We start from the raw sequence: 27,518 nt of genomic DNA on the forward strand, positions 1-27,518 counted from the left end.
AAGCGTGTAGTCTTTTTATAATTAACACAGGTAGAGCTTGTGTGCTAGCACTTCAGTATTTGAAGTTGTATTTGTCATTATGTCACGCTCAGTTCTGGCGGTCACCGCCTCGTTAACGCCAAACTGCCATTGTCACCTCGCATGGGAGCACCAAGGGACAAAGCAAAGGAACTAACACTCCTGTGGTGCTGTGTTTGCCTTCTAGGGGCCTGTTAGCCAGCACCTTCACAGAAACGCACTACCTGGGGGACGGCACCGACGTGGTCGTCGCGCGCAATCGCACGGTAAGGCCTGTGGCGCTGGCGCCGCCTCGTCCAACCGGGCCCGGGGCCGCGGGACGGACGGCTCCCGCGTGGCCTCTGCTGCCTTTGGGGCCTTCCTGGCTGCTGCGATCCCATGCAGGAATTTTTAGGGAGAGACTTTAAAGGGAAGCTGCGGTGCTTTTAACAAGGTGACTGATAAAAAGTGTAGGATTTATTCAGCTTCTCAGAAACATGCCCGTTAAATTTTCATAAGACGTTGCAAGCAGCCGTTGGTGAGCAGTTAAGGACGAAAGTCGTGGTTCCCATAGAAAGGAATATCTGCTTTTTGTAGTGGAGATCATAGAATCACAGAATCATAGAATGCTTAAGGTTGGAAGGGACCTCTCGAGGTCATCTAGTCCAACCCCTGCACACGCAGGGTCACCTAGAGCACGTGGCACAGGACTGCGTCCAAGCGGGTTTGAAGATCTCCAGAGAAGGAGACTCCACAACCTCCCTGGGCAGCCTGTTCCAGGGCTCTGGCACCCTCACTGTTAAAAAATTCCCTGTGGAACTTTTGGTGCTTCAGTTTGTGGCCATTACCTCTAGTTGTGTCGGTGGCCACCAGTGAAAAGAGGCCAGCCCCATCCTCCTCACTGCCTCCCTTGAGGTACTTCTAGACACTGCTCAGGTCCCCTCTCAGCCTTCTCTTCTCCAGGCTGAACAGGCCCAGCTCCCTCAGCCTCTCCTCATAGGGCAGATGTTCCAGGTGCAGAAGCCATGGTTGAGGTTTAGAGGAGGAGGGTGTTTGGGTTTATTGTTTTTAAATAGATCTAAAGACTGTTTCATACACATGCATACATATATGTAAACCCACACATATGAGTATATACGTATTTATATAGAGATATATCTCCCTTGGTAGTCTGCTCCTTGTTAAAATCAGCACAAAATGTTTTTTATCATAAATAATTTAAGCTGCTTTTTAACAATAAAAGCACTTTAAGGCAGTAAAGTCTTTGTCCTCTGACAGTATGAATGCCTTAATTAAAAACAATGCAGCAAGTGATTTCAATTACAAAGTTTATTTTTTATCTGTCTAAGAAGTTCCAGCTCCTATGGAGTATTTGTTATGTTATTTATTTACTGACTGTATCAGTAGCAGCATCGTGCTCCACATTCCCATCCAAAATGGGCTGTGCTGATGTCAGTGAAAGGCAGTATTTCTATGCATAACATCTTAACTCAGAAGAGGAAGCTCTGTTATATCTCTGCATTTGTGAGTTTTCAGTGTTTTCTCATTGCTGGATGCTCCTGTCTTGTTCAGAATAGGAATGGTAGAAAACAGTGCTGTTCTTAACAGCCTAAGTAGGAAACTGCACAGACTGGTTTCTGGAAACCTCTGAACTGCCTTTCTGCCATACTCCTACTTCAAGAGGCAGAAATAAAGTTACTTTATTTATGCTTTCAGGCTGCATCAGTGTCACTGTAGGAGAATCAGTGTGTGTTCACTTCAGGGCAGGGGGGTGTTTTTCCTCTGTTACCAACTGCATGACTGTAACTGATAATAAAATGAAGTAGAGTACTCATGCTGGAAACTTGGATGTCCATAGCAATTGTGACCGAAGCACTCATCCCAAGAAAGCTCAGGCTACGATTTCCTCCCTTTTTTGGGAGCTTTGTCCTTGATAATGTATTACTGGGTCTTTATGAGCACAGCTCATAAACATCCCCCAAAGTAACCACTGTTACCCTGTTTCTGACTGTCCATTCACTGAGAAAAGCCATTGACACCTGTATTTAGAATATCACTCGCTGCTGTTCTGTGTTTAGTTGCTCATGCTGGAAAATAGGAAATGCTTCAAAGAAGTATTTTTCATGGTACAATCTAATTTTCAGAAAATTCGTATCTGCATTATTCCCCCTTGCCCCAGCGCTCTCACGATTATTGCTTTCTTTAACAAAACCGAGGTGGTCTTTCAAAGTCCACCAGGTGAGGCTTTGTAACTGAAAACCATGGCCCAAGACTGAAAAGGTTAATTAATGCAGCTAGATGGGTGTGAATGAACCGAGTGGTAAAAAGGCATGGTGAGATGGCTGTCAGGCTGAAGCCTGAGTGATAACTTGCCTTTGCACTAATAAGATAGCAACCTTTTACAACAGTGTTTTCAGTTTCCAGGTGGCATTCAGAGGAGCCACGAGAGAAGAAACGCTGGACGTGACACAGTCATTACTTTCCAGCCAGTCCCATAATTGGGAATGTAATATAACCTTTAGTCAACAATAAAATTAACCTTGATTCCAGACAGATATGTGTATGTGCTGCGCAAGTATCTCTGTTGTGGCTGCCTTTTGCACGTTGTGGATTATTAAGGAAATACAATAACCTAGCCACAAAATGAAATTGGATTGTTGCCTCTTAAAATAGAAGACCCTCTTATTCTTGGTTCTTAATAACGTGCAGCCATTCAGTTGGGTAATTCAATAAAAGGTTTCCTTTCCAACGTGCTTCTCTTCCCCTTCATTTGCTCTGGGAGGTCTATTCAAACTGTAGGATTGGGACTCGCTTTATTATACTTCCTTTTTTACATAGCTACCTCTTATAGATATGCACACATGTAAACTACCTTTAATAAAAATATACAAGTCTATGGGAAGCAGTAAAGCATGTCCCTTGATTTGTACTGATTATTGACTTTAAAATATCCCATAGCTTAACCCATTTTGCTGTATTATTTTATTTAAAGCTATCACAGTCATGCTTTTTAAATACTATGGACCCTCTTAAAAAAAATCCCCCTGAGGTTTTGCACCTGAGGATCCTTTGGGCAGTTAAGGATGGTTAATATTAGTGGAGGTGGGAAAGATGCTGTCGGTTTAATTCTGAATACTGTAGCCTAGATAAAAATCTGCTTTAAAATATTTTTAAAAACTATGGAAAATCATGGTAAGATGAGGTATTAAGAGTGGTTTCACCTGCTGAAATGTCTTCTCTCTTTTTTAATTAGGGTCACTGCTATTACCACGGCAGTGTGCAGGGGTACCCTGATTCTTCTGTCAGTCTCAGCACCTGCTCTGGACTCAGGTGAGTGCGTCCTTCAGTAATACTTGAGCTTCTCAAGAAACCATCCTAGCGCTGGTTGCATTTTTGGTTGCCCTTTTAAAAGTCTACCAACATGGGTTTATTTTTTCACGTGTTGCTGCAATCTGTGTAAAAAAAATTCCTCCCTGTAGTAGCTCAAAGAGGATAACATAAAAGAGGATGCAATGTGGGAGCTGTCCGTGATTCTCCGTGTGTTCCTATATGCCTTTGGGGCAGTGTGGTGCTTGCTGTGTGTCGGGGCTCTCCTGTCCTCGTTGCTGCTCCACCTGTCATTAGAAAAATTACTTCCAAAAGGCACCCTTGGAGCTCAATAAATTGTGTTCATGACAGGGAAGATGCTTCACATTAGTATCGTAGCTACTTGCTAGCAGAACAGTAACAGATTCGCGTTGCTGAAGACAAAATCTCTTCTGCATTTGAGGAAGGAACGGGCTGGTGGCGTTCTAACACCGTTCAGGAAACAATTATCTTCCTTACTTGGACAATCCGAGGCTGGTATTTACTCGCAGAGCTCTTCCAAATCATAGTAATTAACTGTAAATTGGCTCGGGTGTTCTGTCTCAAAAACCCAGTTTTCCTGTCAGATTTCCAGCTGTCTCAACCTTTTCTGAGTTTGTTTCATTTATCTGCCAACAGCATGAGTAGCTGGAGCCTTTTTTCCTCGATTTTGCATTTTGTGCCTAGGAGCATTATGGAGGCCTTCAAACGGGTGCTCTGGGACGAAGAGCAGCAGGGAGAGAACAGTTTTACCAGCCAGCAGGACCTGCTCGCTGTGGTGCTGTCCAGCAAGGAGGAGGCTTTTGTGGGTGCTTGGGAATGGCTCTGGCATCTTCCACAGGCTTCCACTAACTAATCCATCACATGGTCTGTCATGGTCAGCATTAGCCAGTCGTTCTCACAGTGTGCAAAAAAACCCAAAATTATGCAGTGCTGTCTGTATCTGAACCACCACTAAAGCGATTGCATCGCTGCAAGGTCCACAGAGGCAGGGAGAATTTTCCCTGCCTGAAACAGCATCTGATGTTTCAAAACCAATGTTTTGTTCCAGAACAATATAGAAAACGAAGAACTCTCAACAAAAAAGACTCTTGTCAGCATTTAATGCATTTTCTTTTTGAATTTGCTTGTTCCCTTATGCTCCCGGAGTTACGCTCATGGAGTTGTTTCTCTGTATTAGCTAGTCGAATATGGAAGGCAACATACGTTGGCAGTGACATTTTTCTCTCATGTGGCACTATTGCAAATAAATTCCCAAAGTACAAGCTGACAACTAGTCTCTTTCCCTGCAGAACAAGTGCAGCAGCATCTTTGTCAGTACAAGCTTTCACAAGCTTCCCTACCAGTGCAGGTTTTCCTTGCAGGAGGAAAGCCCCGGAGGATGGGGATACATCTCAGTATCCTTGCCCATTTAGCTGCAGCACACACAGCTCAGGCTGCCCCACCGAGTGCCCACGAGTGATAATAGTTTTGTGATAAAGGTGCCTGTTGACTAACTCTGCAAAACTCATTTCACAGCCTGGTAGCCAATAGTAATAACTTCCAATCATCATCTGTGCTTGATTTGAGCCAGGGATGTCCGGTTCAAAGGCTACATAATGTCCTGTCAGCTCCTCTAGCTGCCCAGACCCTCTCATTAAAGTGATTAGGAATGAAAGGGCAGGTGGAGTGAAACCCTGAGCACCCACAATAAAGTCCTGAGAGCTCTAAGCACCTTTCGGAGTCAGGCCCAGAGGTGACAGTGTAGCTCGTCCATCAAAACATTTCTGACAATATGCTATTGTAGCCGTATGTCCTGTGAGAATTTGGTGGAAAGATCTGCAATCACTGCACGTGATTGAGGCTGAAATAATATGAGAAGAAATAGGACAGTGCAGACTAGTTCACAGCTCGCTTTTCTGGCAACTTTCTGGTCATAGAGCTTGAAAGAGTAGTTACGTGTAAGAAAACTTTGTGAGGGTGCAAAACAGACTTGAAAATAGAACAGTCACACTGCGACGTTCTGTGTCTGGAGAGTAACTGTAGGCACCTGATATGCAGGGGGAAATCAAAAGGAGTGAGGGCAGGAGCCGCAGGGAGGGCAGCCCCAGGGGAGCTGCCTGTGGAAGGAGACACCCGTCTAGGTCTCGCTCTGTTCCTGGCTTTGGGACAACTTCCAAGCTGACTGGACGAATCCCTCCGCCTTGTTCAGGCTCAGTTTCTCCATCTGTGAATTCGTTCAGTGAATCTTACCTACCTCGGGTGGCGCTTGAGGGAGGCTGGAGTTCAAGTGCCTTGAAAACGTCTGATGAAAAGAAGCCCTGAAACCTCGGAGCACTCGTGTCCTCCCACTCCCTGCAGACGGGCGTCTCGGGCACCGCTCCATGTGTGGAGGGTAGGAAGCCTTCCCCCGGGTAGGAGAGAGCATTAAAACACATGAAGCTGCTCATAAAGAATAGGTGGGCTGCGCGTTTCAGAGCGCTCTGAAGCCTGAGTGCTCAGCAGTGGTCAGAAAGCAAAAAGGATCATAGAATTACTGAGCCAGAAGCAGAGAATAGAACAAAAACACCATTAGCACTTAATAAATACATACTGCACTCACATCTTGCACTCTGTTCTTGCTTTCTCATCCCCATCTCCAAAAAGGAAACACTGTGTGTAGAAAAGGTATAGAGAAAGGCAAAAATGGTGATCAAAGATAGGAGCAGCTTTTATCCAAGCAAAGGAAATGGACTAGGATTTGTTAGTTTTGAAGAGACGATGGAATAGGGGCTTATGACGAAGCTAGACTTAATGTCATGCAAAGTGGGGGACAATTGCTGAGTACTTTCCATAATCCCAGAATGAGGAGGCATCATAGGATACTTTTTGAAGTGGTAGAAGTCACTGTCAGAGGTGGCTGCCAGTGTCAAAAGTATCAGTAGATTCAGGGCAGTTTGCAGTAGGAAGAGGCCTCTCCCAGACTCTCAAACGCAGGGAAACCCCCGACTCTCCAGTGTTGGAGCTGGGATCCAGACAGGCATGTGCTTGCTCTGGCCCTGCACTGTTGCCCTAGGTACCCGCTGCTGGCCAGAATGAGCCTCAGTGTGGTGGTAGGGATGGCCTTGATGATCCTGAAGGTCTTTCCCAACCGTAATGATCCTATGATTCTGTGATCACAGACAGGCCAGCCACGTGGCTGAGCATTAGAGATGCATTATTAGCTTGTGCATATGACATGATTAGTCTGCCTGCCATAAGCTACAGGGAAGAATAAAGTGTGAAGTATGCAAACCCAGACAGGTTTGACTAGTTTATGGTTTTTAGGCAGATAGAGATGGCGAGATGCAAAGATAACTGAGAAGCAGACTCCCTTCTCTTCTACACAGAGGCTCACGTACTCCAGCTGTGACACATCCTCTCAGACATAACAGCAGAATGTCTCACTTCATACAGGATTACGATGGCATAAATAGTTGGATTGCCACTGATAGCTGCCTAAAATGCAGGTTAGAGAGGGTAATCATGCTGTAATCTGCTGCCCTGGAGGAGGCAGAGCTGCGCGCCGGGGAGGACACAATATATGCCGAATGCACAAGATGGGAACAATGGATAATCAGGATTTCCAGCACTTCCATCTGGGTAAGGAAGCCAATTAGGATGTCAAAATGCATAGGAAGGTGAAAATACAACAAAGTCATTTCCTTCCTGTTCTGTGCAAATACCCTTCTGTTTATCTAGCTCAGAGGCTCTTCAGGTTTATTAGTGCATAGGTGCATCTTCCATATATAATTTTGGCCTCTGGCCATCCCATACGCTTCTTCGGTCATAAATTTGTATTCACCTGAGTGCTTTTTGCCCTGTTTCTTTCTCTGCACACACACAGGGTAACATATACATACCAATTACAGCCTAAGGAAGAGCACAAACTCTGTTGCTGTAGCTCCAGGGTTGGCAGGTAGCAGGGACCTCCCAGGTGGTGAGAGGTTCTCAGAAGATCCATGGTGGATTAAGGACAGAGGCCTGCCAGGAAGCCATTTCTTACCAAAATTCCTAAATGCTCCAGAAAATCATAAGATCTCTGTGAGTTACCTAATTGCCAGCTAATCAGCACAGTCACACGTGCAAAAACTACCCAGTCCTGCCCAACTGCATCTGCAACTGAAAGGAGCTGAGTCCAAGAAGAGAGTGAAGGCTGGAAGGCCACAGAACTGAGAACTGTGATTTTTAAGGCATTACGTGGCTGTGCTGCACAAGGCTGACAACGTTTGAACCACCCATTTGTCAAATGGCTTGGCTGAACTCGCCGCGTCCTCGACTGCTGAAGCAGGGATTTAATTATGACAGTTCAGACATCAACTGTTTAAAAAAAGAAATGGAAGTAGGAAACCAGTGAGAATAAAATGAAATTCCTCATAACTCCTCAAGCGTGGCTTCCTCACAGAAGGGCTGATTCTATCCAAAAAGAGGTTATGTGAAAATCCCAGCTGAGAAAAGCAAGGGTTTGGATATGTGCTTTTTCTCCATACTTTCCGAAGAGCTTTGAGTTCATGCAAATAGCTCGCACGGTTTGTGAACTGCCCGGGGTTCTTGGGTTTCATGGCAGTGAGATTTGGCCCCTGGGGTTGCCCGGCTCCTCTGTGCTCCTCGTTCCCCCGTCAGCAGCTCCTGCATCGCTTTGATCTGCGGCCGGGCTTTGTTTGGTGCAACCCGAGGTCAGAACCGGTCCTTACGCGGCTCTTTGAGCCTGCCCCTTTCCCGACAGGTCAGGGTCCTGTCAGCACTTACTAACAATGAAAAGTGACAATTTTTTCCGTACATTTTGCAGCTTGAAAAAGTTTTTTACAAGCCGTAATATGATACGCAATTTAGAATCAAGGTTTCTTTCACCGTTAAGCCATTTACTGCTATAAAATATACTCACTAAATTGGCATTGATGCCAGAATCTCTTTCCTCCTTCATTTTCCTCTATTCTGTCTTCCCGCCCTGCAGAGTGGGTTCACATACAACACCTTTGCTGATAACACAATTAGTGTTTCTCGCCTCCCAAATGCTGGACATGGGATTGCATTATCACTTTCAATTCAAGCAACTCCCTGCTTAAATTCCAGGCATCAAAATTGCAGACCTTTGTGCACTCTGGACAAACCTGTCTTGCACAGAGGAAGGATTAACACACCTACCTGTGTGTTGCAGTAGTCTCTAGGTATGACTGCATTTTGCACGCTGTACTGTGGAATAGATTTTTCAGATTAGTGTAAGGCATTCGCTAGAATAACATGTTTATTTGATTAATGATGTGTCTGAGTGAGAATACCTCTGCCACTATTGCAATATGTAAAACCAATAATGCTGCTGCTTTAGCTTCCTTTTGTGATTTTGGCCTGCGATGATTTGGATCGGTTTTGTTATTTTAATAGAATTCTGGTGGGTAGTATAGAAGGATAATAGCGATACTTGGTCTTCTGTGATGCTCTTCACCAATAAATCATCATTATATGCAGTCAGTAGAATTTACCCTGTTTAGCAGATGGGGAGCTGATGCACGAGAAGGGAATTGCCAATTCAGGGCTGTCTGGGCAGTGGTGGAGACAGGAGAACCTCTGTCTCTGGAATCCAGGTCCCGTTGTCTGTGTTTCTCAGTCTTTTCAAGTTGAAGCCTTCTGGAAATAGCTAAAGTCAGATAAATAGATTAGGAAAAGAGTAGAGAGATCATCTAGTTCGGTTATCCCAATAGTAAGTATTTGCTTGCAGCTAACTACAAACAGTCCAAAACTGGGCTCTCATTCCTTATTTCAGTTTTCCTCCTATTTGCTCGTTTGCCTGCTCACAAATCTGAGAATCTGTTGTATAGAGTCCTGGGAATGCAGGTTTTCTAAGAAAAATAAATAAATAAATATGCTTACCACTTTACAGGTCACCTTCTAATATCAGAAATGTTTAGAAACACTGAGAAGCTGCTGTAGCTCCGTTAAAGACATCATGAGACCGGTGCTCCGAGGCCACATTGCTCAAGTGCTGTTACCTGTTCAGCTGGAACCCTCGTGGAAATGGGTGGTAGAGCTGTGAGATCAGACCCGGTCTCTGGAGAACTGATCCCAGCATCTTAGATTAAAGCATTTTGCAAGTGCTGCTCATCTTTGCCATTGCAGACAGCCTGCACTGCGTGCTCATCGTTTGAGTCCTCTTCCACACTGGCCCACTCGTGTGAGCCTTGACAAATACGTGTCCACACTTTGCATCGTGGCACAAGGGCCGGGTATTGAGGACCCCGTTGGGTTTTACCGCCACTCGAGCGCTGCGTGGACCTGGCTGTGGCTCTGGACAGAGACAGGCTCAACGTGAGCATGCAGCATGCTCTAATTAACCTAATACAAACCAAAGACATCTACATTCGTCTTCCCATGGCAATAGGGCTTTTTATTATTATTATTTAGAAATAAGTATAACTTTGAGCTTCATTAAAACCAAATGTTTAATTGCATTCATGGATATCAGTTTTATTGATTTACTTAGCTTCCCTTGTACGGTACAGCAGAATAATATATCACGGTTTCATATACTGCTGTCCTAGCCAAGTTTTGCTTCAGCGTCACAGTTTCTCAGACAAGTATGCATTGATGGTTTATGTTGGCAGGGCCTTTGCTTCTGCTGACAAGTTGGAAAAGAAAAATCCCATTTATATTTTGAGATTTCCTAAAGCCTGTTGATTTATGAAATTCAACTGGCCTTGCATTAGGTTGTGCTTTATTTTGTTTCTTCCCCTTCTTTTCTTTTGAAAGCAAAAAATACCCTATTTGACTTTATCAACTGCTTAAGCAGTAGAGTTATTCCATGTAATTGTGTTTCCCCAGTTGAGAGATTCCTGGCAAGTTAAGCAGCACTTAGCAACAAATTAATTATTTTAAGTTAAATTTTAAGTGCATTTTCTTTGAGATGGAGGCAGAGCCCCCACCACAACCCATCCCATGGGCAGGTTCCCTGTGTGTCCATATGTCCTGCAGTAGGCAAAGATCAGGGAGCCACGGCTTGTGCTTAGGGCTCATTAGGAGCAATGTGGTTTATGTGGTACTGAGCACCAGGCACGAGCAGGGTTCAAACCTTGTGAGACCCAGTAAAATATTAGCTCAAGAGCAGTCTAAGAGAGCTTCCAGCTGGCACCGAGCCTGTGAGATGATGTCTGGACATCCCGGATGGTGTCATTTTATTTTCTCCCTCTCTGCTACTAAAACTGCCTGTTTTAGATAGGGGTTGAATTGTCTCGTCTTGTTCCTGGTGATGGTGGAAGTGAAATTATATATATGGAGCTGCTCTGGGTCCCACTACCTGCCTTAAGGGCAGGGTCTGGGCAGCAGGGCCCTACAGGAGCCAGGAACTGCTGGAAAATACGGACCATCTTCTGGAGCACGTGAGAGACCAGGAGCAATGTCGGAGTAACAGAGCCTGCTTGGAAAAGCCTGTCAGAAATGCAGAAGGAAAAAAATAGTAATTATGGATTTATTTTATTTGCATCAAATTCAGAGTACTGAAAGACTGGTAGGTATGGTTAATTTTATCCTGCCACACCAAAAGAAAAAAAGAAACCATCATTTTTGACTAGCTATATTTTTATGGTCACATGTTTGGCTCTTATTCAATGGGGGAAAATGCAACAGTAGGAAAAGAAAACTGATCAAAAACAGAAGGTGGGCCAAGATAATTCATATTTGATAATATTCATTATCTTATTACAGAGGGTCACAAGCCAGGTGCTGATATCCTGTCGGCTGGATGGAAAGGATAAGGGTGCATTAAATTAAATGTATATTTTCCTTATGTTGAACATGCAGAATTTTTGACCTTGAGATTGTTTCCTGCGCAGAGGTGGAACTGCACTTAGAGGCTCGTGCTGTCCCTAGGGAGATGGGAATTTCGGTGACGAGTTGAATCAACTGGTTCTCAGATACTCAGTGGAAAATGAAATGAATCCCCTTGGTACCTGCTCATTTGTTCTTATCCCCCCAAATGAAGGGATGAGAACTGGTTAGGGACGTGAGGCAGTGGATGGGGGCACAAGGGGGGTACCTGGAAACCTGGCACTGCTGGTGCGTGTTTCTGCTGGGAATTCTTGGCTCCAAAATGCTGGATTAAAAAAAAAATGAAGCTTCACCCAGCAATAGGATACTGTTAAGCCCTTCCCTTCTTAGTGCAAATAATTACAGTAAATGAAACAAGTATAGATACTTAAAATGAGCAGCATTCTAAGCAGTCTAAAGTTAAAATTAAATATATATTTTTAAAAGCTATATAACTTTTTAAACAGTTTTATGCTGTTGTCACTAACAGGGAGAGGGTCAGGGCTAGCCCATTTCAAACAGTGACTAACAGGGCTCTGCCTCCACTGGTGGCTCCGGCAGCCTCCAATATTAAATGATTAATTGCACATGGGAAAGACAACAACCTTTATTTAATTATGCTGATTAGGGAGTTGCTGGTTATTGGAGTAAAGGGAATATGTTGTCCTAGTTTCCTAAATTCTTAAAGGAATGAAGTAGATGTAACCTAATTTCTTGGAGCTGCATAAAGCTCAGGTCGTGGGGCAGCTTGGAGGGCCCTGCTGTGTCCTTCAGGCTGTGGCCTCGTAGCTCCAGCTGAAAGGTTAGTTCTGCTTTTGCATCTATGAAATATTTGATGTGTAAAGAGTTTTTTGAAACACTTAATTTACAAACATTCCTGTGTAGTGGGTAAATAGTAAATCTCATTTGACTTGCTGGGGTGCAGGGGAGGCTTGTCAGACTCCAAGTCTTTGTTCAGATCAGTGAATTATGCTCCTTGTGCTTGTGTGGGCCTGTGAATGCTATTGCAGGGCCTTTTTAGTATGTTCTAGAGACAGTTAACAGAAAAAATGGTTGTTTATTGGCTTGGCTGAATTGAAGTTACTGATGTTTTGTAGCAAGGCTGTGCTGTCGGTTGGCTCGAACCCAAAACTTCTCTTAATTGGTTTGGGGGCCAAAGACCTAAGTGTCTTGTTCATATCTTCATAACTTTCTGTTCTCTCTCAGCCAGCTTTTCCATAATATATGTATATATATTTTAAAATCAGCATTTATGGTCTCATTAACCTGCTGCTGGGTCTCTGCTGTTGTTGTTTTTGTTTTCTGTTTTTTTTCTTTTTTTTTTCAAGCTACAAGAATGTGTAGAAACACATGAGATACATACTGGTCTCACTGGGGTTATAGTATCTCATTTTTACTGTAGTTCAGACTAGAAATATAAACAACAAACACTTCCTATATGCTAAAAAGACCCACTAATGAAATGTAACTTTTTTGCCCAAAAATGATAGCTGTTAATAGCATATACAGACAGCGTAGAGGAGATTAAAGGAGGAATTGGGGTAGTATGTCTGTCTTGGCCAGTAGCAAGATCCATAGGGATTTTAGGCAGGATCCCACTATTACTGCTGAACCTTTGCCGGTCCTTAGGGATTCATGCCCACATAATTTAAAGATATGTAAGAAATCAGTAATGTGGTGCAGTTTGAATTGACCAATACTTGCAGCATCACTGTAAGTAATTTTTCATCCCTAGTTTACAGAAGAGAGATGGGTTGTAAAGGCTGTCTAGCTTTGATTATGCCGTTAGCCAGCAAAGCCTGATCTCCCGTGCCATGGAGCAGCCGTCTGGCAGCCTCCTGCTTGGTCATCTCCGTGTGCTCAGGATGTATGTTAGACACCGAATACTAAATCCCTTCCTCTTACTATAACGCCTACCTAAGGCCTGGCATTGAGTCTAACTCCTGGCTTCTAAAGGCGTTAGTCCTGGTGTAACGCACAGCGGCGCGTGGCTGCTCACCTGCCTTGTGCTGGGCTGCAGGAGCATCCCGAGGTCCTCACATGGCCTTGCATAAAAGCAATTGCTCTTGGGAGCAAAATGGGTTAAACAGGAATCCCTTGGTTAATGCATCTGAGCTTCATTTTAGTTAATAATCCATTTAGATACTCTGCATCTCTCACCTGGCAGATTTGTTGCTTGCATGAGCATTAGGTTTAAAAGGTGTAATGCACACTGCAGATCCTAATACATACTTTCCTCTGTACCTTCTCTTGTAAAAGCATTTTACCACCTTTCTGTTCTGTAGTGTTTTCCACGGGTTCTCAGAAACACGTGCTCTGTGACTCCACTCCGCAGTGGCAATGCATCACCAGGAGAACAGAAAACACATAAAACACAAATGTAATTTTACTCTACAGCACAGCACTTCAGAAGAGGAGAATTTTCTTTGAGCCATTGCTGCTGTAAAGTACAGTGTGCTGCTCTGACGAATATACAGCTCTGATATCTCCTGTTCCACCCAGCTGTGACACTGTAAATCCACGTTTTGCTTTTTTCACGCTCTGTCATTATTAAAACCTGTTGTAACTTTGTTGAAAGCAAACATATATTAGCACCTGAAATCTATGCATCTTACTCTGCTCTCTTAACAGGGGAATTATTGTATTTGAAAACAAAAGCTACATTCTGGAGCCATTAGAAGGTGCTGCAAGTGAACACAAGATCTACCGATCAGCAAACTTGAAAATTGCCCCAGGATCTTGTGGCCACACTCTGGACCTTTCTGCCACGAGGACTGATGACTCCCTACATGGTTCTCAAGCATTTGCTGGCAGGGTAGGTGGCTGATGCAGTTTGCTGAATATCTGCCTGGTAGCATGTCTGTATTACTGTCCACTGTGACTTTGACCCAACCTCAAGAGCTACCCTTTAAAAACTGTTTGTGTCCATGAATCTTTAGTCATCATTCCTTCTCTACTACATGAGTCTGGATTACAGGTTTCCAAGGAAGAGTTCCGCCTTGGAGAAGGGCAGAGGCTTGTGCTGCTGTCCTGCATGTAGAGGCCAGTCATGATCTGCCCAGAGGTCGGATCGGCTGCTCCCTGCGTGTTTCAGTCCTGCCGCATTGGCTTTCTCTATGAATTAATCCTTGAGCTTCTTATATCCCTACGGAGCAAACCATTAAACCATTTAGCCACTTCTGTTGAAGTCAGCTACTTGAGTGCATGCTTAGAGTTAGGCGAACATGATTTACTAAAATGCTTTTTCCTGGTCTTGCTTACATAGCGTTTTTAAAATTCTCTTTCTGGTAGTGAGATGGCACCGAAGAGTGTGTGGTCTCATATTATGGTAATATATTTTGATTCATGTTCCACTTATAATTATAGCAATCATTTAAGACTCCATAAGGATAGTGAGTAGAATAGTTCTAGAATAGCTCTTGCCCACCCAAGATGGAAAGAACATGATAGCTGTGATGCTTTGCTAATAATATGTTTTCAAACTTAAATGATCCTTTAATTCCAATAGGAAAGTATTTTATGCAGACAAAACATTCTCACCATTTTATTCTCCAGATGTATATTGTAATTGTTTTTATGTAGGAAGAAATACTCCTAATTTAGAATGCATCTAGCTAATGGAAACTGGAGAAAGTGAAAAAGAGTTCCAAAGCAGGAAGAAGAAATACACAAATATGCACAAATTCATGTGCATATTGGATGGAGAGTGTAGAAAAGACTGGTTTAGGCATTCAAAAATTATACAATGGCACAAATTTGCCCTCTGAATTTAATAAATGTGGCATGTTAGTATTTATAGTCACATATTCTACTAAGCCTTTGCATCAAGTTAATTGTTAAGGAAAACAAACTAAATGGCATCCCTAGGTATTATTTATGTAGTGGGATAAATTATTGTACAATGGGGGACTATTAAACAATACATCTCCAAATTTCTTTTTGCCCCATAAATTTTTTCATTCATTGTTATATATACTGTTTTATGGGGTAAGCTTATTTCTGAAAGTGCCTGAAGTCTATAGGTTGAAAGTGCTGGCATATCTGAAAAGAAATTTATTTATGTGTTCTGATTAAAAATTCCTTATTAACTTGTCCTCATATTTTATATAAATGACATGAACTTTCTATTCTTTGAGAAATATATGGAATACCAGAATAAAGCCATAGCCTTTCAGCCTGTCCTTCTATAAACACAACAATAACCAAACACAACTCGCCAGAATGTGCTTCCTTACAATGAAACTTCAGATACCTGTGGAGGTTTCTCCACTATGCTGCAGTGTTTCTGTAGACCACGCCAAAGCTTAGAAAATTCTATTTTCAGATAGAGGGGGGCCTATTAATGTTAATATTAAAATACTTTCTGCAAATTTATTAAGGCTGTCCCAAAATATTTAGCAACTTTAGTTAAAAGTTTGCTGACATAATTGGTTTAAGAGTAAGCAATGGAAATAAAGAATATACATATAACTAACTGATACAATCAAAGTAATTTTACCATTGCCCTCAAGTTTCTTGTGTGTTGTTTTTTTTTTTTTTTTTTTTTTCCTCCATGACTTCAACTACATGTCAGAATTCACCTTAAATATCTGTCTAACACTTTTTACTGTGGCTCAGTGGACATATTTATTTTGACAGGTTTTATAATTATCATACAGATAGGTAAAATATATATAATGAGTATGTTGGATAGATTTCTAATATATGAATTTCGCAACTTGTCAAATGTAATCTGGGGAGTGCATTTTCACATGTCAATGTTTTCATCAGCTACATAGACTGTCAGGATGCATTGAGTATATAGATGACCTGCAAACATGGAAGGACAAGCCTGTCCCAAATTACAGTGGGTCACAGAAGTAAGCAGAAATCCAGGCTCAGCTCTAGTGCACTAGGAATATTTTGGGTTTCATGGAGAGTTTTGGGGGGCCTTTTCATTTTTCTCTGACTCTTTCCTCAGCTGCACCAAATGTTTAATGAGCTGAGCTAAAGCATTAGATCAGTATATCACAAAGTTAGGCTAGACTTAGGTTTAGATTTAAGGGTGGATAGACAATGGAACAACAGCAGATACTCTCTCATCTTCCCAGAGCCAAACACAAGGTGTAATTGGCCAAGGCAGATGCGTGCAGGAACTTTTTGTGCTGTTAGAAGCATGTCCATAAACCCTGGATGGTTTTGTGACTTGGAGGGCTCTCAAGTTGCACATGGGCTGTCTCTTCCACTGTGTCATTCTGGAGTCACATTAAATAGCCATTTTGGTGGTGGTGGCATCAGCAGCAAATGGAGCCAAGTGTGTTTTCTTCCGTTCTGGCTTATGTCTGTTGTCTTGACTCTCTGTTTTAATTCTGAGTGATTAATCGAGGAAATGGATTGTGCAGTGATGCAACTGTCTGCAGAAAGCAATCTGAAAGAAGTGATAATTAGGTACATTTTATAAATGAATAACTGTATTCAAGGAGCACACGTGGCTTTGGGCCAGTGGCAGGAAGGGATTTGTTAGGCTGATCAGCCACCAGAGGTATCACCATATCAGATGATTTTACCACACCAGCCAGTTTCTCTCGGGCTAAATCTCTGCAGCCCGGACAGATTTGCTTTGGCTGGGAAGTGGAGGGTGTAAACAGAGTGCTGCAGTGGAGCTCTTCTCACATCTGCACGGCTGGGTTGCTGTGCCTGATTTTCTACTCTTCAGCTGGAAGAAGACTCTGAGGTGCTTCCCCGATCTGGACCACACACGAAAATTCCAGTATATTTTAGAGCTGCGGTGCCTGAAAAACCAGTTCTGCCACAAGCAAAATCCACATACTGGAAGAACAGTATCCTAATGCTGGAAGAAACTGTGAGACTCTCCACCCCAGCTCCTTTGCCAGGCCTCAGAATAAGTGTAATCCAACAACAGGTTATGCCATCAATGTTTAGTTTCCTGATGATATCCTCTATTCCTTTCTCAGCACAGAAATACTGTCCAAACTGAGTTTATTTTTCAGTTTCAAAGCAGATTAGCACTCCTAAATGGGAGATTTGTAGTGTTTGGACGTTTAAGGTGCAGAAAGTGGGTTTGTCACTCCCCTCTATGCGAAATGCTCTGAGCCGCGAATCGCGGTGACGGAGGAAGGCAGCGATGATGGGAGCGAAACCTGCTGCAGTCTGTCTGGAAGGTCTGGCCGTGGTGTCCTGGACTGACTTAGCTCCTTAGGAAAATGCCTCGGGGATTGTGCAATTTGCCTTGGAACACAGAGTTTGCACTGGAAAGCTCTGGTCATGGTTGAGGTTATAGAGCGTTAGTTCAAGGCATCACAGTTACTTTGTAAGTCGCTCCCCTTAAGTCATTCTACTTAAAACCCTTAAGTTCTGGCCAGAAGGTCAGACAAGGCGCTGGGAGCTCCATCCTCCAACTGCCTCATTCCAGGAACTGGGGAGAAGCGATAGCAGAGATGCTCAGCTGGCATCAATCAGAGAAACTTTGCAAACAGCAATAGATCACTGCAATTCAGAACAGCACAGGAGCAGCCGTGTTGTTAGTACCGTGACAAAATCATTTAATTATCTTTAGTGATCTTTTTGCAGATAAGCATTAGGATTATATCTGCATTTAGGAGTGCAAATATCATGATGTGCTACTGTATATGAAGATGCAGTTGCAGGATTAAATATGTACCTTTTGTTTTGAAAGTTTTGCGGTTTCCTTCCCCAGACACTCACAGTTTTTTGGGTGTTTTTTTTGTTATTGTTGGGGTTTTTTCTTCCTTGCAGTTGTTCTTTTTTTTTTTTTTTCCCCTCCGCTTTTTAATTGTGTTTAATTTATCCGATGCCCGATTGCTCTCCTCCTACTTCCCTCAGTATACCTTTATCCTTCATTTTTCTGGGCAGCCACTTGGTCTATTTTGCGGGAAGTTTCCTAAAAGTGGCATTGTTGTTTGTCTAAATGTAGCCAGAGAAGAGCAAGGGCCCTTCTACCACAGACGATATCCTCCTACAAGGAAAAGACTTCAACTGCAGGGAGCGGGTTGTGGGGGACTCTGCGTCACTTCCCTGCTCTGATCAAACCCGTGTTGTTGTGCGAGCAGCGTGTTCTCTATTTATCTTCTGGAAGATAAAAGAATGACTTCCATGAGGAAAAGGAAAACAATAAAATGTATGTATGTAGTGAAACCTTTGGAAATCTGAAATGATGTGTATCTCCTTTTGAAAACACTGTCTTGGAGTGAGACCAAGCTGATCCTAAAGAGGACTTACTGCAGAAACAAAATACTGTTTTCATCTTTTTTTTTTTTTTTTTTTTTTTTGTCAGTACAAGAGGGAGACTCTGAAGACGACAAAGTATGTGGAGCTTGTTATTGTGGCAGATAATCGGGAGGTAAGAAACTTAAAAGGTATGGGAAGTACAGGTGGGAAATGAGTAGCTCCGTTTAGGTTTTGTGGTGTTGCAAATAATGTATTTCATATATAACATCCTAGTAGTGATGCTTCTTGCCTGATGAGGGTCAAGCAGTGGGGAGCACTAATTAGACAAGCATAAAGCCGTGAATAGTCCCATGATAGGCAACAGGAGTTTGCTGTTGGCCTTTGGTTGCCCATTGTGGTCCTCAAACAGCAGTGACTGCTGGCAAAGTAGGTGCTGGGGAGAAATATTGCTGCCTCGGTGCTGCTAGCATATTGATCTTTTACGTTCTAAGTTTCAGAGACAAGGCAAGGATGTAGAAAAAATCAAGCAGAGGCTGATAGAAATTGCAAACTATGTTGATAAGGTAAGAAAGAATATTAAAATTATTTCACTTTTTCAAGCCTTACTGTACTTCCCAGTGGATATTCCTCTGTCATCTGAGTCACTATCACTAGTAACTCAAAACAGATTCTAAAATGTAAAAATTACGTTTTCATGGAGAGAAAAAGAGCTCATCACTGAGATTTGCTGGTAAAAATAAGTCCTACATTTCCAGTAATTTTTTTGTTTACCAGATCAGCTATGAATCAGCTCAGATGCTCTGTGGCAGAGCCCAACCTAAAGAGAGCAATACCAAGGAGAAGCAATAGTTCTATAGCTGAAAACATACTTTAGCTTAGTCCTGAAAAAAAATCCTGAAAAAAAGACAAAAGAACTGCCAAAGAATTAATTTAGGCAAAGGAACTTACTGAAGATTGAGCCAAGCATCCTGTTATTGTGCCTGCTAAGACAGTTTGGTGCCTGCTAAGACAGTTTGCTTTCTTAGGCAGCTTTGACTTTACGACAGTATTTTTAGGCTACCCAGCACCACTGCAGGCCCATCATTTTTGTAGCGCCCCATGGACACAAAGCTGCTTGCAAAAAAATTGAGATATATGTGGTTTCCTGCGATTACTTGCTCAGTGCCTCATCGTATGGGGTTGAAGGCAGCACAGGTGATGTGGGAAATAAAGCCTCTTGCAGTATCCATTAAGCCAGCAAAGGAGAAGGGTATAAAGACATGGTCAATAAGCTATATAGTACAAGGAACACGGCAGAATGAAAACCATGCTGTACTTAGGAAGCAAGGGTTTATGGCTAGGTAAGAGCAGCAGCATTTTGCCTGTGGAGACAAGAAGAGACATGCCCTGGATTTTTGTATGTGAAGTAATTTCTTGGCAATATACAGTAAACTCTTGAGTCCTCTGGGTAAAAGGCACTGCAGTGTTTTTTGAACAGATTTACTTTTGTCGTGCTATATGGCCAGGAAAACGAGGACTCCAGTAATGAAATTATAACTGAGAGAGTCTAATTTAATGGGGAACTTACCCATTGATGCTTCAAGGACAGTAACTCAAGGAGAAGCATTCTTGATTAAAAACAGGATGCTGAATAGACCTCCACTTCTTCTGTAATTGTCTTGCTGACTTATTACTGCAGGAAGGGTGTTTATATGTTACCTATTCAAAATTAATTTTGCATGTTATAATATATTTATGTTTTACGCTCAATTTATGCTCAGTAAATGGCAGTACTATCCAAATGACTGTGATGTGTATAGGCAAGACAAAGATCTAATATATACTTTTCTCGGACTATCAACCAAATTGGTACTTGATTGATTCTTGAGTCCTTCTTCACATTAGTCTTAGCTTAAAATTGTTAACACTGCCCCAGGTCCCATCTTGTAGCAGCTATGGCATTTACTGAGGTTATGATGGAGTGGTGTGGGCAACAGTCCTATGATTACTTGTTTTAAATCTGCTTTGAGCAAATCCTAGTGACTCTGATTCAATTTTCATAAAGTATTCGGAACCACAACTGTAGCACACCCCAGTAATACTGTTGTTTCTCCCTTTTGACTTACATTGGTGGTGGTAATAGAGGGAAATTGTGGAGTGAGTCATCTGAGGTAGAAAAAAGCTTATTCAGAAAGCAGGGGGTGTGCTAAGGTAGTTGCAACACTTCGTCTTGAAGAAAGATATCAAACCTAAAATAGACATAGATATCCACACGTCTATGGATATCTTTGAGTCCTTATAATATTTAGTTAGGTCAGAACTGGACCAATGTTTTCTCCACATCATAGATTATCTGAGTCCAGTCCTATAAGGTGCTCATTTTTGCCCTAGAAGACCCTTGAAAGGGATTGTTAAATCTCTGCAAAAGGGGCTTATATGCACGTTAGGCCCCGTTGACATTTTCTTATCTAATCAGTTCTAAAACAGGTGGGTTTTTTTGATTTGTTTGTTTGTTTCCCCTCCCTAGTTCTACAGGCCACTAAATATTCGAGTAGCCTTGGTTGGCGTGGAAGTGTGGAACGACATGGATAAGTGCTCTATCTCTCAAGACCCTTTCACCAGCCTCCATGAGTTTCTGGACTGGAGAAAGCTAAAACTACTACCTCGTAAACCCCACGACAATGCACAGCTAATAAGGTAGAGTTGACCGTATATTTAATATTGGCACGGATTTCGGTGATTCAGTAGTTGTACTGAATTCTTGGTCAGTTGTTCAGCTGTTGTGGACATCTGTGTCATGAGGGTTGAGGGCACTGCCTGGCCTTAAGGATACTTGGTAGGGCCCTTCAGCAGTGTGGGTGGATGGTAGAGATGAATAGCAATAGCTCTGCAATAGCTCTGTTACTTGCAGGTCTTTCCTGTATACAAGTCACACAGAATTGTGGATGGGTTATAACGTGATAAATACTTTGGGTAGGAATTTTCAACCAGTTTAAGCTAGTCTAAATTTAAACTTTTACTGAAAGAGGAAATGGGGTCTAAATTGGACAATTCATTTGTATTTGTAATTTCAGGTTTAAGCTTTACATGTCTTTCATCCTTTTGCCTTTTTTGGATTAAAATGGTTGAGTAAATGTGCTCAAGAGTTTAAAAAAAAAAAACCCGAATAACAGAACTTCTTTCTTGAACCAACTATCATTATGTCAGTGAACCAATCTTTATACCATACCAATAAGCATACTTTGTGTATCAGTAAGTGAAAGGTGCTGTCTTTCCTACTGCGCAGATACTACATTATCTGTGTGAAACTAGTGAGTCCTTTCACATCATCTATCATAAGATATTTGATTATTATGTATGTCTAATAATGTTTTGTTTAGAGTAATTTTATTGCCACCAAGTATTATTATAAATAACGTATAGACTTGCCCCTGCATAAAAATAACTCTTCCTGGAGCTAGAGACATTTTTTATGTTTATATTTGTATTCCCAACTTCAGTCAAGGAAAAAAGAAAGAGGGGAAAAAAAAGAACCCTATTGCTGCAGTAAATCTCAAAGATGATGATCAAATGCATCTTTCAAGTAGCAGGGGTGTTGTCATTGTCACTTTGGCAAGTCTGCATGACTAATCCATGCTTTTCATTGTTTTCAACCTGCAAACGTCCAAAGCTGACACATTCGAAATGGGATCTTTCTTCGAGATTGGCAGAAGTACAAGACTGAAAATCGCAGGGCTCTTTCTTGACATTAAATGGTAATTCTGTGGTTCTTTTCCTTTCCTGCCCTCCTGCAGCGGGGTCTACTTCCAAGGGACAACCATTGGCATGGCGCCCATCATGAGCATGTGCACTGCAGAGCAGTCCGGCGGGGTGGTCATGGTAAGTGACAGGAGCACAACAGCAGAACCTGCCCAACGGATGCACCGTGTTCTCAAGGGCTGTGATACTGAATTCCATACCAGAACATCCACTTCTTCCATCCCGCTTCCAATCTCTGTTTTAGCTGTGTCTACATGCTTTCCTGTAAATGTTTTAAATCATAGTTTCCATAGTGAAGAAAACAAAGTCTTGGATTAAAATATACGACCCATTTGCAAGAATCCTGAAAGTGAATAGGCACTACTCCTGGTTATCAATAAATCAGGTGCAGATGTACTGTGAAAGGTGAGAACCGTGTATTTGTTATGCACCTGAGTATCTTAGTGTAACAAGCAACATCAGTCTGTTCTGAATCTCTTATTCCATGCATTTCGTTCTGCATATATGGTTTCCTGCATAAGGCCTTATTTGCTGTCTTTGCAGCAGAGTTGTTTCATTCTGTTTCCAAAAAGCAAGCACAAACAGGGGAAGCATTTGTTCTAACTACATCTCTCTCTTGGAGAGTATTACCGTTAGATTCTAGACACAATGAACATACAAGTAAACATCTCAGCCAGTGTTTTTTAGTAGTTCTGAAATACCTTATTTCTGGAAAAATGTATAGAATTTCTGAATTTTGAGCAGTGTTTTGGGCAGTAAAGGGTGGAGGAGAAGGTTTGAATTAGCTAGGCTTTTCAGTTCAGATATTTTACATGAAATTAAGTGTGGACTCTCAGAGCTGTTAGGCTGCTAAGCTGCTGAACTCAGGGCTTGCTAGCCATGGCTCAGCTTCAGAGCTCAAAGCTAGGAAGCCCTCAGAACCCCTCAGATTTTCTCTCTCTGAATTCATGGGATGGCATCTGGCTTCCAGCACTTCTGTGTTTCCCACAGTTCTGTCTAGACTTTCTCCAGCTCTGCAGGACACTTCTGCAGCAGATCCCGTGACAGGCAAGGTTCAGTGTCAGGAATGCACAATGCTCCTGGAGGTCGCACGCTCTCTGTTTTCAAAGCTTCATGGTGCTAACATGGAGCCCAGGTCAGTAAGGGTTTTGCCCCAAGACAACCCTCATAACAGGCTCATTCCAGAGCTGCAGCCGCTTGCGGCCCCGCTGTTCCTTCCCTTTCCAGCTCGCAGTGCTGAGGTTGTTCCACAAGACCGGGCTGCCCCAGGGGCTCTCAGCGAAGGTGGCAAGAAGCCAAGCTGGGATGGGGGGTACATGTGTGGAAAGTAGTCCAGACTAGCAGAGCGTACCAGGTGAGCTGGGGAAATGTGGGAAAGAGTTAGAACAAACAACCAAAGTGCGTACGATGGAGAAAATCACATCAAAATGGAAAAGACAGGAGCTCACCTCTTGGTAGCTTTAGGCAAGCTGAATTTCTTACCCTTAGGTTTTTTTTCTTTTTTTGTTGCTAGGTTCCTGGGGGATAGGTGCGGAAAAAAAGGAAGGAAGGAAACAGTTTTGGGAGTCTCCTGCAGCAGTTCTGGAAGTTGACCAAGGCGTGTATCAGGCAGACAGTCCCTATTTTATTCATTTCTCCATCAGATCATCAGTCTCTGCTTTGGCAGTCAGGGATGCTCTTAATTATGATTTTTTTTGTCCTTTTAATTTAGACTATAACCTTTAAAATGTGTCACACTATTTTACGGCAAAGTTAGTCCTCTTCACTCTGGAAGCTGATGCTTTGAATAAACAAGAGCTATTTCATCTCAATAACAAGAAAACAAGGATCAGCATTTCTTTAACTTGTTTTCAGGGCTCTGATGGAGGAGAAATTGATTTATATGTCCATGAGAAATCCAGTGAGTGTGTAAGATATGTGGGCCAGACTGCAGCCTTGCAGGGAAGCGCGTTGTTTCTCACACTGCCGCCTCAGTGCACTGAAACTTTAGAGGTGCAATTTAACTTCAACCTTTTAACTCAAGGCTAATTGATGTGTATGCAAAAGAGTCTTGGTCCACATCTGTACGTGCAGAAGGATAAAGCTCTAAAGCTGGAATATATGTGAATGAAATAGTGAATGTGTTTTAATCTGGGAGGTTGTGGTGCTCAGACATCTCAGCAATGGGCAATCTAACATTTAGCCTTTGTTATAATTTGGCCTACATTTTACCTGTCCCATGCCGAGCACTCATTCCACAAGAACTCCCTCACTTCCAGGGATAGTTCTGTTGTTGTAGGGACGCAACCAAATGACAGTGTTGAAACAAGCCTTTGAAATAGGCTTCAGCCTTCAATCTCCTCTTTCTAAAGATTCACAGATTTAGATGTAAAATGTTGCTGATTTGCTGTGAGGTGGCGCAGTGTTCTCAGCCATGCAAATCTCCATTGAGGTTAGTGAGATGCTGGGTTAAATGACAAGGACTGGGACTGATGAACATTGCAGGGAATTGTTTAAGTTGCATAGAGGTGGCTTTGAGAAACATTGGGTCTCTACAACTGAGTGAACCTGCTTGGGAATTGCAGCATGGGACATGAGACCCTTCTAGCTGCACGTGATAGTATTTTATTTCTAAGGTAGGAACTGAATCAAGGCATCTGCATGTTATGTGCAAGAGTTTAGGATGTCCTAATAGTCGCTGGCTGCCTGTTCAACTGTTGAAACTGTTGTGAAACTGTTTGTTAATGACTTTTACTACTCAAGTTAACTTTGAGAGACCTTGGTGAAATCAAAGTCACATTGCTATTCATTTCTTTAGTACTTGCCGTACTTAAGTGGTTTCAATATCAAATGGGACATGTTACTGTTTGTTTTGATAGTCTTCATTTATACTGCCTTCAAATAACCCCTTTTGCTGAGACATCACATTCCTTGTTTTAAGAACCCACTCTGGAAACTGATAAAATAGCATTCCAAGCGGATCTGAGCAAGTAATGAGACCGTGTGTGTTGTGTCTTGAATAGGCAAACAATTATTACAAATTACATTTCAGAGCATTTACTGCTCTAATTCTAGAGTGGACTGGGTGAAGTCTCTTTCCCATTTTTAAATGCCAGCTTTGGAGATGTTCAAGTCGAATTGCTATGCAGTAAGGAAGGAAGTGACTGGCTAGATCAAGAAAAACAGAAATCTATTGTCTGTTTAGATCGTTCAAGTTGTAGAGGAATTTCTTTACCACAGAGCCATAATTTAAAGGCATCGCTGTGATTCTCAGATAAATTAGATGGACATTATATCATTGTTTTCCTAGTACTCATTCCTGGTTTGTTTTCCAGTTTAACACGAGGTTATATGGTCTGTTCAACAAGAGGTCGTCTTTTGATGATATCGGGTTCAATCACACTGAATTCTCTAAGTATTTAGTAAATTACCATAAGCAGAAGGATAAATCAACCTGTACTGGTCTAATATCTAGATGAGACATCTCAATATGTAGGTGTCATGCAGGAATATATATTTTCTTGATTATTACAGATTATTTTGCTGCATGTGTTTCTCTGTTAGGCTTTTTTACAAAAAAACTTACAAGTTGTACTGCTCCTTTTATCAAACAAGCATCTTAAGATATAACTGCACAGAAACAAAATAGCTATTGTATTAGTCACACCTTTTTTAAATTCATGTAAATGCAAAACCCTTTGTTAAAAGATAAAATTCTTTTGGGTTCATTCCAGATACAGAAAGAATAGTTTCTTGTTTTAAGAATTTGACTGTTTCCTTTCTGATTTTTGTTTTCTACCTGGGAATTGATTTACTAAAAAATTTAGCACCTCTGGCTGAGAGAAAAAACTCTTAAATCTAAGCCAAAGCATGTATGAAGGGTTTAATTTATATGTGGCTAATGCTTTAGACATTTTTACCTTTCTCGTATATTCACTGTGAAGATTGGTGTAGATGATACTAGAGGAGTTATTGAAGCTGAATATATTCATATATGCTTTTGGAGTAGGCAGCTGTACACAGTAATTCCATCTACTGACTGATAAATAGAGGATCATGCATTTATATTTCATGATGCTGCCTTATGGGGAAGCTCTTATATGAATGCAGTGGTTTTTTTTTCCCTTAAGTAAAGTGAATGATGTGGAAAGGCCTCTTATTTGTGGTCAGTCCAAAATATTGGTCCCATCAGTAGTCAGTAATCAGACCGTGCAGTGAGTTTCTCAGAAATATTTGTCCAAAACCCAGCATTTCAAGAAGGATTAATGTGAACACAGGAGTTAATGAGAGACCATCTAGGATTTCGTCTTGCTTTGGTTACTCTTCTCAAGAGAAGTTTTATGCTTCATTTTCTGCTCCTACCACGAAGGGTCTCCTCACACATTTATTCTGCATCTCACTCATGCCCTCCCACAGAGTATCCCCCTCCCAGCACTCCACACTTGGGGTACCATTTTCTGCCCCTGAATTTTGGGGTGTCCCTGGGCAGGGGAAAAGTAGTACCTGGAACAGATTCAGGCTCTAAATAGAGATGACCAGGATAGGCCATCTCTAAATAGGATGACCACGTCACAGGTGCCCAATGGTGTCAAATGTCACAGGGAATAAGGCAGCAAGGAGCTATAGGCTGCTTTAAAATTCCCAGTCTGTACTTGGTATACATGAATTTTAAAATAATATAACTTAACGAGTTTTAAACTTTCTTCATTTAACAACAATTAAAGCACAGCTGGTCAGTTTATAAAGCACTTTGAAGGATAGGCAGTGGCACCTCAGAAGAGCAGTGTGTATATTTAACTGATTTCTTTTGTTTTTGTTTTTTTAAGGATCATTCAGAAAACCCTCTAGGTGCAGCAGTTACCCTGGCTCATGAACTGGGTCACAATTTTGGAATGAATCACGATACGTTGGAGAGGGGCTGTAACTGCAAAGCGTCTACGGAGAAAGGGGGCTGCATCATGAACCCCTCTACTGGGTAAGTGCAAGGTAAAGGCTGGCAGGTTGTAGATGGTGGAGAATTCTTTGATTTTGCATTGCATCTCAGGAAGATTTAAAGGAGAAAAACCTTTCCAAGACCTGCCAGAGCAAAACATGTACCACTGCACTTTTTTATGTTATTAGTGAGAGAGACAAAAATGCTGCAAGCAACTGGTTGTTAATTTTTTTTAATCCGGTGTTGAATGAGAATTTCATCTTTTCTCATCTTGCCAACTGAATATCATAGGCATAATATGAATGAGTGAGGTCCTAAGGCCAAGTCTAAAATGAATATGTAGGAAATAAAGTGATGGAGGAAATCCATTATTAGATTCTCTGTAAAGCCCTTGTCTTGTGCAGGGAGTGTTTTCAGGTTTGTACCAATTTCTGCATTGCACTGCTCATTACAAGGGTGATACTGGCATGTGATCAAATCAAGTCTGCAAACTACCAGGCCTGAGGACTGTTCATTGACTGTGTGTCAATGTTGAGTGGTTAGT

General features: G+C 42.1%; 1 protein-coding gene and 1 long non-coding RNA gene across 2 annotated transcripts; both read left to right on the forward strand.

The window, feature by feature from the left end:
• The first annotated feature begins 228 nt into the window (after window positions 1-228).
• Window positions 229-13,812, forward strand: LOC148591786 (uncharacterized). Its single transcript, XR_015914025.1, has 3 exons — window positions 229-284; window positions 3,251-3,327; window positions 13,768-13,812. It is a non-coding gene; the product is annotated as an uncharacterized LOC148591786 (long non-coding RNA).
• A 1-nt stretch (window position 13,813) lies between these two features.
• LOC148591787 (disintegrin and metalloproteinase domain-containing protein 12-like) lies at window positions 13,814-27,016 on the forward strand (the record flags this gene model as incomplete). Its single annotated transcript, XM_088536744.1, has 6 exons — window positions 13,814-13,951; window positions 18,431-18,496; window positions 18,816-18,887; window positions 20,831-21,000; window positions 22,098-22,182; window positions 26,868-27,016. Coding segments are annotated over 6 exons (680 nt in total), but the record flags the coding sequence as incomplete, so codon positions are not given.
• Window positions 27,017-27,518: the final 502 nt, after the last annotated feature.

This window comes from Tinamus guttatus, unplaced genomic scaffold, assembly GCF_059628265.1.
Source record: "Tinamus guttatus ecotype Peru unplaced genomic scaffold, ASM5962826v1 Tinamus_guttatus_pri_ptg000707l, whole genome shotgun sequence".
NCBI lineage: Eukaryota > Metazoa > Chordata > Aves > Tinamiformes > Tinamidae > Tinamus > Tinamus guttatus.